The 10,705-nt window shown below is 39.5% G+C and overlaps 1 protein-coding gene across 1 annotated transcript; it reads left to right on the top strand.

Annotated features, from left to right (window-relative positions):
- Positions 1-417: 417 nt before the first annotated feature.
- Positions 418-9,783, top strand: nubp1 (nucleotide binding protein 1 (MinD homolog, E. coli)). The gene is made up of 10 exons (XM_020656758.3): positions 418-498; positions 1,859-1,963; positions 2,123-2,256; positions 2,645-2,713; positions 2,968-3,000; positions 3,307-3,397; positions 3,489-3,643; positions 7,854-7,964; positions 8,261-8,447; positions 8,910-9,783. Exons 1-10 carry the CDS (start codon positions 468-470, stop codon positions 8,960-8,962), a joined length of 969 nt encoding a protein of 322 aa, XP_020512414.2. The 5' UTR covers positions 418-467; the 3' UTR covers positions 8,963-9,783.
- The last annotated feature ends 922 nt before the right edge of the window (positions 9,784-10,705 follow it).

The raw sequence follows: 10,705 nt of genomic DNA, 5'->3' as shown, positions 1-10,705 counted from the left end.
GTGTGAATATCACAATGGTTTGCTAATCAACAGCGCCCCCTTGTGGAGACATTTGACCAGTCAGTCAGTCAGTCAGTAAACTAAACTCTGTTGATTGTTTAAGAAAAAGTTTATTTTCTATTTATTCTGAAATCTGTTGAGGTAGCTATATTTACAACATCCAATTAAAAAAAAAAACATTAACATGGTTGATGTAAAAATTGACTTATGAGTGATTGTTTCCTTCATGAAGTTCGTTTTTGCGAACTGCTGTTTTTACAAAACCCAATAAGTCCCACTATTGCTATTTTAGAAGACTTTAAAATCATGTTGGAGTAAACACCTGGACAAATGTCTTCATTTAAAAAAAAAAAAAAACCAACAAAAAATAAAAAAAGATTTCATACTCTTGCATAATATACACAGAAGTTGTGCGTATGCGGAACCTTCAAGGGGGAAGATTTAAACGGGTGGACAGTCGCGCAAAGATGGAAGACGTACCAGATAATGCACCTGAGCGTGAGTTATTCAACATAAACAGATTTTGCTATCTTAATAAAATGTCACATACAGTTACTTTCTAGTGCTCGTCGGCTTTCATAAATGTAGTTTAGGGCTGTGGTAACTTTTGGAGAAACGTCTCTCTTTCACTGTGACACTCAGCAGTGTTGTCAACTCTGTATTTTAATAGCTTTCAGGGTTTTATACACTAGTAATGTAATTAAACAGCTACAATAACATTCAGTAGTCACATGTACTCAAACTGTGTGGAATTAAGTTGAAATTAAGCCGAATTTGATTTGTAAAATTTAATGGCGCAGTTGTTTTTTTTTTGTTTTTTTTTTTAATTACTGCCATTAAATTAAATTCTTTAGGTCGTTGCTGAAAATATTAACTTCTGACTTAAAAGCAAAAAATAAATGCATAAAAAGCTGCTTTAACAGTACTGAAAATATTTGTTTCATGGACGCATACAGTAAAATCTGCTGACTCACACCTTGCATTCAGGTGCTCCTCGGATGTTTTAAGTTGTGTTCACGAATTTGAGTCCTTATGTGGGAATGGATGCCTCCTACCTGTTCTTCTTTAGTTCAGGTGACTCTACCTGCACAGCCTTATCGTTTACGATAACTGACAAATTCATCAAAACGTTTGATACTCTTTGCAAGCACAAAAAAAAAACGTTTTTACCATCAAGCCAAAGTTTGTTTCTGATTTATTTTTTCTCTCTCTACTTTTTGATAACAACGTAAAGTCTGTTAGTCTGACAGGCCTACCAAGATTTTTTGTTCCGACTTTACCAGTTATTGTCCCAAATTTATGAAGTCTTTAAGGTAATTTTCCAAGTTTTAAAAAGCAATTTCCGATTATTCTGACGCAACATGAATGCATCACAGCACAAAGGGAGCCGTGTAGAAAGTAACAGTTTTCATTCGTCATTAAAACGTGTGTGTGTGTGTGTGTGTGTGTGTGTGTGTGTGTGTGTGTGTGTGTGTGTGTGTGTGTGTGTGTGTGTGTGTGTGTGTGTGTGTGTGTGTGTGTGTGTGTGTGTGTGTGTGTGTGTGTGTGTGTGTGTGTGTGTGTGTGTGTGTGTGTGTGTGTGTGTGTGTGTGTGTGTTATTTTTATGGCAGCACTCCTACCAAACTAGAATATTTGCCTGACATTTTCCAAAGAAAAACAATCTGATATTTATTGTTTGTTTGGCTCATCTGTAATCTCAACTAGAATAATAATAAAATGCCCTGTATTTTCTTTTTTCCCCCCCAATTCATTCACTCTTAAAACTATGTGTCAGGCTTTTTTATTTTATTTTATTTTATTTTTTAAAGGCTGATCTAATTTGGACACTGCTTTATGGTTTCTGATTATTTCTTTTAGATTGTCCGGGAACAAAAAGTGAGCAAGCAGGAAAGACATCGTCATGTCAGGGATGTCCAAACCAGAGACTGTGTGCTTCTGGAGCCACCAAGGCCCCAGACCCCGGTAAGAGAACGCTTGAGAAAAAAACCTAATAAAAAAAAAGAGTGCAGGTCATGAACTGAAACCATGTCTTTAAGTGGGCCTTTGTTTTCTTTGCATTTGAAATTTGGTGCTGCTGCTAAACATATCCATCCTTCCTCTCCCTCTCTGTTTCATCTCCAGCCATTGCAGAGATAGGCGAAAAGCTCTCAACAGTCAAACACAAGATCCTGGTGTTGTCTGGAAAAGGAGGAGTGGGAAAGAGCACGTTCAGCGCTCACTTGGCTCATGCCCTGGCGAGTGACAACACAAAGGAGGTAATCTTTTCTTCTTTTATTTTCGTACTGCACAAGTCACAGAGCCCTAGCAGAGTTTAAGATGCTGTGATTTTTATGCAACTTCAGCATGTGGTGTCTTAAACCCTCTGGGCTGATTGTTTTCTTAAGATTTAATTTGTCCAATAGTGACAATTAAATACCACTAGAGGTCACTGCAGATGCCATAAGGTTCACTAGAAAGGCAGATTTGTCAGTTCAAAAATCATTTAAAAATCTTTTACCATTTAAAATAAAAATAAAAAAACCTCAAGAAGACTAAACTTTCCAATAGTTTAAAGTATAATTTAATAATGTGTCACGGATGTCTCTTCATATGGGGTGAAGAGGAAACAGGACTGAACTCCCCCCCCCTCTGTCTCACTTTCAGGTTGCACTGCTGGATGTAGACATCTGTGGTCCATCGATTCCTCGGATCATGGGCTTAGAAGGAGAACAGGTGAGCAGATATGTTTAAAGAAATACACCCTTCTACATTTGTCATTTGTCACCGGGATTTGACTTTAGCACAAGTTGCACATATTATAATGAGCAGTAGATATCACAGATGAATGTCAAGAATTTAGCCTGGATTGGGATCTTTTTGTTAACATGAATTACTCTTACTCTGTCAAGACATCTGCTTTCCACCCCCATACAGTCATTATCCCCTCACATTTCACTGCTGGTCAACAATCTGTTCTCTCTGTGCAGGTTCACCAGAGCGGCTCTGGATGGTCTCCAGTGGTGAGTCATTTCACACGCAATTCCCTTTTATTTATCCAGTAAAAAGATCTATGTCAAGAATGAATCATTAAACAGTACAAATCTGTTTACATTGCAACAAATGAAAAAAAAGAGCAAGCTAATGATAATGATCATCTCCTAATCTGCAAAAATCGTTCTTTTTGGACAGAAAATGACACCCTTTTCATGTTATTATCTCATATTTCATTTCTATCCATTCATAAATGTTAGGTGTTAATGACATTAGTCACTAGTTATACAAATATCATTAACATGTGTGTGTGTGTGTGTGTGTGTGTGTTGCAGTATGTGGAGGACAACCTGGCAGTCATGTCCATCGGTTTCCTTCTCAGTAGCCCCGATGACGCTGTGATCTGGAGAGGACCAAAGAAGAATGGTAATGTTTTAGTGCAAGTGTGTGCTTAAAATGTGTTTTACTGTTTTCGTGTCATATCCCTTTAACCGGTGTGGTGTTTGTCCAAAATCAGGGATGATCAAGCAGTTTTTGAGGGATGTCGACTGGGGGGAACTGGATTACCTCATCGTGGACACGCCCCCTGGAACCTCAGACGAACACCTGTCCATAGTGCAGTACCTAAGCTCCACCCACGTCGATGGAGCTGTAATCATCACCACACCACAGGTAGCACAAACACAAGCGCCCAGGCAGAAATCAAATAACGTTCAAAGCAGCTGCAGCACCTGTACAGGGAAATTCCACCTACGAACTGCATCAGTCTTCTTTCACACAGTGATATGACTACATTACCCAGAATATATTTCAACCATCTGGAGTTGTTCTTTCAGCGACTTTGAAGAGTAATAATGAAACAGCTACTACAGATTTAGAAAAAAAAAGTGAGAGTTGCATCCGTTGACTGAAGCCGGCACTCCTGCTGTGACTTTCACACCTTCCACACTCATCTAAGTCAGTTACCACGTGTTGTTGGGGGTAATGTAGGAGGTAATTCTCAAATATATTAAAGGTCACATATTATGCTAAAATACACTTCGTCATGTTTTTCTAACACTAAGACTTGTCCCTAGTTTGTCTACAAACCCCCAGATTATGAGAAAAGTCCATCCTGTCCGTTATTTGCCTCCTCCACTTTTCAGAAAATGTGTGCTCAAACAGGCCGTTCGAAGAGTTTCCCTTTGTGACATCACAAAGGGCAGTAACCCCTTCCCCCAGGTGGGTGACACTCCCACAGCTAGGTGTTTGTTTTGCCCGCTGAGTCTGCATTCTAACAGTAAACAATCAGGCATGGTGCAAGAAGGCCAGAGCCACACAAGCCCTTCCAAAGGGGCGTGGTCAAACACAGCTCATTTGCATTTAAAGCTACCGACGCAGAAACAGCCTGTAAACAGCCCGTTTCTGCGTCAAGGCTGAGATAGAGGGGTTTATAGGCATGATGAAATACAGGACCAGAGTGGATTTTTAGGAAGAAACTTCACAGACATGTTTTGGGGAACTCTGAGACTTCTTTAAACTATTTAAAACCTAGTTAGACCTTTAAGATCATGTGGTCGGCTGAGGGACGATAAGCCTGATAAAGTTAACACTATTCATGATTAAAAGGCATATTTCCTAGTATGCACTCGAAATGTTTTGCAGTCATCACTGCGTTCCTATTTGAGTTATTCTACTCCTGCACATGTCATTTGATTAAGGTGTGTTCTGCAGTGGTTATAAAGTGCAGCATGGCGCCATATTAAGTTATGACCTGCAGGTTTAGTTTTTATTTTGTTTACACCAAAGACAATAACGGCAGTAAAATGTTACACCACAGTCTTTAACAAGATTAAATAAACTGTGTATCTATAGGTTTCCTCTTCTGAGGTCTGAGTTCTATAAAACTACAGGTGTCATAAAACAGCACAATGCCGGCAGGCTTCAGCACGCATTGTTTCACGGTCCCTTCTGTTCGCTGTTGTTGAATCCTTTGCTTTGTCGGTCCTCTGTTCATCGGCCTGTTCAAAGTCCAAAGAAAGTGCACTAGCACAAAAACAAAAACATGAAGGAAATATGTTTTGAACTAGCACCAACCTGTGGCGTTGACAAATTAAGCCAATGCCAAAGTGCTAATGCTGCAGTTCCTTGAGTGTCCACTTGAGGCTGGCTGGCCCAAATAGCTCATTACTTAATCGACAGGCATTATACAATTGAGGTAATTTGTTATACCTCATGTGTTTTTATTTTATGTAGGATAAGAGTAATTCATAATCAGGGCCGTGACTGATATGACTGAAAGCAGGTGCAGCAGGAGTTTTCAGCCAGGAAGCTTAAGGCCCGCCTCAGCTCTAAGTCTTTGCCTTTTACTAGGCTGACTGAAAGTTAGGGTGAGACGTCATTTTCAATATGGTGACCGCCATCGTTGGACTTGACAATTCCCCTGGATGTCTTTCCTGAATGTGCATGCTCTGCTGCCTGTCATCAATGTGACTTTTACTGCAGTTCATCAGCTTTGCATCGAGGCAAATGTAAACAATAGTTATCTATGTGTTTAGCTTTGAGCATGCTAACAAATCCCCTGACTCTACTTTAGAATAGATCTGCTCTGTCTTGTCCCTGCACATGATGTCAGTCACTATGACCTTGTTTTCATGTTGATATTTGCACTTGTACTAACTTTGTTTAACTGGTGAACTTTGTGAAAACAAAACGTTTCCTTTTTTTTTTAAATGCCGGGGACCTATGAGGTCAGACAGCAGATGAATCACATCCTCTTTCTTTCAGCTCTTACTAACCAAAAACTAACCAAACAACAAGCTGGGAAGTACCGGGGAAGGAATCCAGAATCCAGTCTGGTTGATATCAGGTTCTTTCTGCGTAGTGTGTTTTCTTACACTCCCACATTTCCTCATCTTTAGACGTGGGAACTGTTTCTCTCAAGGGATTCAGTATAGCAGCTGCGAAGAGAGGGAAACTATTTATGCTAATACTTTTGCTTTAGCTCTTTTCACTCAAGATAATTCTTGTCTACTGTTTTATCCTGTCTTTTGTCTTTGATGTGCATTTCTCTTCCTGTCTTTATTTAATGTTTATTTAAATACAAGTATATAAACAGATGAGACACAATACAGTGTTTTTATTTAAATGATATTTGCCATACTTCTCTCTCTATGCTTCTCTTGACTGACATTTAAAATACGAACTCAGTTGACAACATATCCAAAAACAAAACAAAACAAGCTCAACAACAACCACCAGAGCGATACAAATTATCATACAATTAAATGCGGTAAAACAGGAAGCATCAGATGATAAATCACAACATGACTGAGCCGTCTTTGGAAACTACTTCAGTTTGAGTTTCAAATGTTCCCATAAAGGGTGCAGTTTGATTTGTGCTTGTGAAATATTGCACATGTTGAAAAAGATTGGCCAAGAGAGGTCAGATCAACCGTCAACCTCCATTGTTTAAAAAATAAATAAATAAATAAAATAAAAAAAGCCAGTTCAAAAATCGTCAGTTCAAAGAATCCCCATTATGTCTCATATCAAAATGCCAATTTTTACAGTGAAAATAAACCTATTTATGATACAAAAAATGTTTTTGTCTTAACAGCTAATTTGATCATTGGTAAAAATCTTTAAGGAGGTGAGTTTTTTTTCACGACTTATTCGTTTGGATGACATTCATTCTTAAGATTGCATAATAATGAGTTGGTTGAGTCAACAGATTGGTGGATGCGTTGTAGCTTTTTGCCAGGACGCTTAGGGCACGTCTCAGCTTCACCTTTTAGTCTGTGTAGGAGCCATGTTTGCTGTCGATTATTGTTTGAACAGTTCACATGTGACAGTAATCAAGACAATGATGGAACGAGGAAATAAATATTCCGAAACAAAGAAGATATTGGACTGTCTTATTTTCGAATGCTCACGCTCAGGAGCAAAGCCGGCAAGCGTGTCAATTCATAGGCTGGATTAGCCCGTCTATGCAGCCCCTCAGTGGCTTTAAGTTTTAGGCTTAGCCGCTATAGTCTGTTTGAGGTGGAGTCAGCATTTCCAACATGGCGACGTCCCACCATTGGGCTTCATGAAGACTTTTCAAAAACCTATGTCCATGTTTTATACAGTCTGAGTCTGTTACCTTTACAGTAAGTCATATCCTGTAATAATGGAGCACACCATCATGTCAGAGATCTTGGATACTGTTCTAACTTTATCTCCTACTGTTTGTATTTTAGGCAGTAAGCATGAAAGCTTAACTAGCCCAGTTGTGTCACGCCTTTGATTGCCTCTCAGTTAAAAGACCGATACTAAAGCCAGCGTGCTTCATGAAGGCGTCATGGCTGGTAGAGTACCTTTACCTGCTCAATATGGAGACAGCAGCTAATTTCAATTTAAAGAGACTTTGATAGGAGTCTTAGTGGGCTGGGATATTATCTAGAGCTATCTGGGTTGAGAGCTGGGTACTGTATGTTGTTTGTGTTTGTGTGCCACTGCAGTGATTTGTTCACTTTTGATTATATGTTTATAATGTACAAGGTCCTTCTGGGCGTATTAGATAATACTCAATATGCAACATTTAGTTTGTACTCCGACATCAGCAGTTTTTTGTATTTGTAAAGTTTTACATTTCTCGAAAAACCGATTAAAAACAAAAACAAACAAACGGTAAGTATTATCCTGAGGATTCCAGCATTCATGGATGAGTTTAAGATGAACGTATTTGAGTTTCCCAGAACATGACGGTGGGGATCTTGTTGGCTTGGTTGCGTAACCTTATCAGTGATCTGTGATCAGGAAGTTGCACAACACTTAAATAAAGCGAGTAATTGAGCTGGACAACAACGGTCTCTAAATGTGTGTACGTTTGTCCTTTGTGTTTTTTTTTTCCTCCCTGCAGGAGGTTTCGTTGCAGGACGTGCGAAAGGAGATCAGGTTCTGTCAGAAGGTCAAGCTGCCGATCATCGGAGTGGTGGAGAACATGAGCGGCTTCGTTTGTCCTAAATGCAAGGTCATTAACGGTGATGTACACAGAAGGGCAGACATGCACGTTCGCAAACACAATAACGACATGACAAACTGGGTGTAGAGATTTAATCAATACATTTTTGTAGAATAAGCTTTCTGAACTCAGTAAACATATTTGAGTTTGTTCAATGAAACCAGAAATAACACTATGTTGATAACGCTGACCACATTTCAGCTCAACATGTGTAATGATTCTCACCACAACCCATTCAGGGTCCATACATCAGGAAAATGCATGCATATGTAACTTGGATCCTTCTCTGTCCATCTTTCTTGCAGAACACGTCGCAGATCTTCCCTCCCACCAGCGGGGGCGCTGAGAAAATGTGCCAGGATTTGAATCTACCGCTTTTAGGGAAGGTGCCGCTCGACCCCAGGATCGCACGAAGCTGCGACGAGGGCAAGTCTTTCCTCAGTGAAGTGCCGGACTCTCCTGCCGCTCAGGCCTACCAGAGGATTGTGCAGAGTGAGTGTGTCCAGTAATGCCTGCAAAACACGCACACGTAAACATGCTGCAGCGTCTTAGAGGTTCTGTTTTGACAGCCTCTCATCGTCTTCAGTACACCCTTTTCCGGTTTTGTAACTTTCCAATGTAAGGAAGTCGGGCGCAAACAGGCGGTTTATTTTTTTGCATTCCAGTGAAATCCCTCATGATTTTTGATGACTCCATGGTTTATCTCAATTCTCTATTGAACGTAATGAAAGGAGAAGTGATCGCTTTACAAATGGGAAGCAGAGTCGGCCAAAGAGGAAGAACGAAAGATCGAAATTTGATATCTACAGCAGGAAAAGTCGAATAATCAAATGCGGTTTAGGTATCAGATGATTCACTTACAGCTTTTGCAGGCAGATAATGAAAGCAAAAACACACACAAAGATCTTTACTGTAATCTTTACCTAAACATTCCTCTCCGCTGTCCTCCGCCAGGTATTCAGGACTACTGTGCCAACCGTGTGATGGAGGAGCAGAGAACCACCTGAACCCACTCTGAAGCTGAATCAGAACTCTGAGCGAGATCGCCTGAGGAGAGAGTGGTAGAAATAAAAAATTAAAAAAACAAGAAACGCACAAAATGCAACATCCACCCAAGTCTGCCAGAGGTATCTTGACACCTTGACTGTATGTCTTGATAGGCAGCAGCTTGTTTTTGGTAAATTGGTCGGATGTTGCATTGCAGGGAATTATTCTGCTGCAGCTCTGGAATATGTTTTCCTAATAAAAGCTATTAAAAATAAAGAGTATTATGCTGATGGGCTATAGTTATCGCTCTCTCTCATCATCTAGTATATCTAGCTGTACTAGTTTATGAAAGTAACGTCTAACATTTAAGTTCCACATTTGGTTGTACCTAAAGACTATCAAAGGAGTTGGCTGTTCAATTTTCTTCAAAGTACTCGTGCCAAAATTGGCATTACAGTTAAAACCACAGTTGATATGAATGGGGGGGTATTCCATGCTGACTTCGATAGCGATATCCTACGCTTTAGAAGTAATGTTTTCCAACTACCACTCCAACATAGACCTTCTTGCACCAATGTGGTTCTTCCGGCTCAAAAAAAAAAACTGGATGGGGACAGCCAAAATGGCACAACCATTGGTAACTTCACATTGTCTGCATTAATTGTTTGTACGTATATGTCAGAAACAACACCCCCTGTGAATGATTCCTCTCTGTTGTCAGCTTCTGATTAGAAGTAGCAGTTTGAGATGTTGATGATAAATATTTTCTGAACAATTGATTTTAAATACACACAGACTTTTGTAATTCACCGATTGGTAAAATAAATGACCAAATATCAAACCTATGTATTTTCTATGAAAAGTACCGAGCATGTAGCATACATGATCCTCTAATTGTATTTGTTTATCCATTTAGATATTACGCCAGGTGACCTCGTCTCAAATGTTTAACCTTCACTTCATGTGTATGCCAACAACATTGATCACTCATAATGATTCTAGCCATCAGAAGAGTTTTACTTTTAGTAATGTGAAAAGAGTTAAACAAGGTTGTTGTCGCGATGTCCTCATGTGTACTTTTTCTATTCATAGTCCCTTCAGGGCTCACTAAAAAAACACATGTGAAACTGCATCTGCATCCTGCTAACAGACAATCAACAGCCAGACCCACACAGATAGTGTGTTTCTCACATACAACACTGTAGCTTCCACTTAGAACATGTTCTAATTTTAGGACTGTAGAGGCCATTCAGTTTCAGACAGTGAGTGTCATTCATCGAACACAAGCAGACTTAAAGACCAAAGAGTAAAGGTACTGTCCCTGATAGGCTACTGATCTATATTTGTATTTTAGCCCTCTATATTTTTGTATTTTTTATGTAACGTAAAAAGAAAAGTGGGTTCTTCCTAATCAAAAACAGTGACAATAGCGCATCAGATTGTTTTTAATATGCAACAATATTCAAATCTACTTGTGCTGCGTTATAAAGAAAGGGGTTTGTCAAAGTAGCAGTGTTTTATACCCTTAAGGGTAGGGTTTTCTCCAGATACACTTTTTTAAAGATTTTGCTTGAAATTGTCTTTAGGTCCTGACAGACATTAATAACTCATGTGCTCTGAAAAAGGAACAAAGAAAATCCATCATCTGTAGCAGTTGTAAGCCTGTAGAAACTTAAACCAATGTCTGCCAGCAGGTACCAATCTGATGAACCAATCACGCCTCCCTGTCTCTCTACTCGTACCCCTTGCGTGCACTAGCCTAC

Source organism: Labrus bergylta, chromosome 16, assembly GCF_963930695.1.
Source record: "Labrus bergylta chromosome 16, fLabBer1.1, whole genome shotgun sequence".
In the NCBI taxonomy this organism is placed as follows: Eukaryota; Metazoa; Chordata; class Actinopteri; order Labriformes; family Labridae; genus Labrus; species Labrus bergylta.
This window is presented reverse-complemented; position numbering and strand designations above follow the sequence as displayed.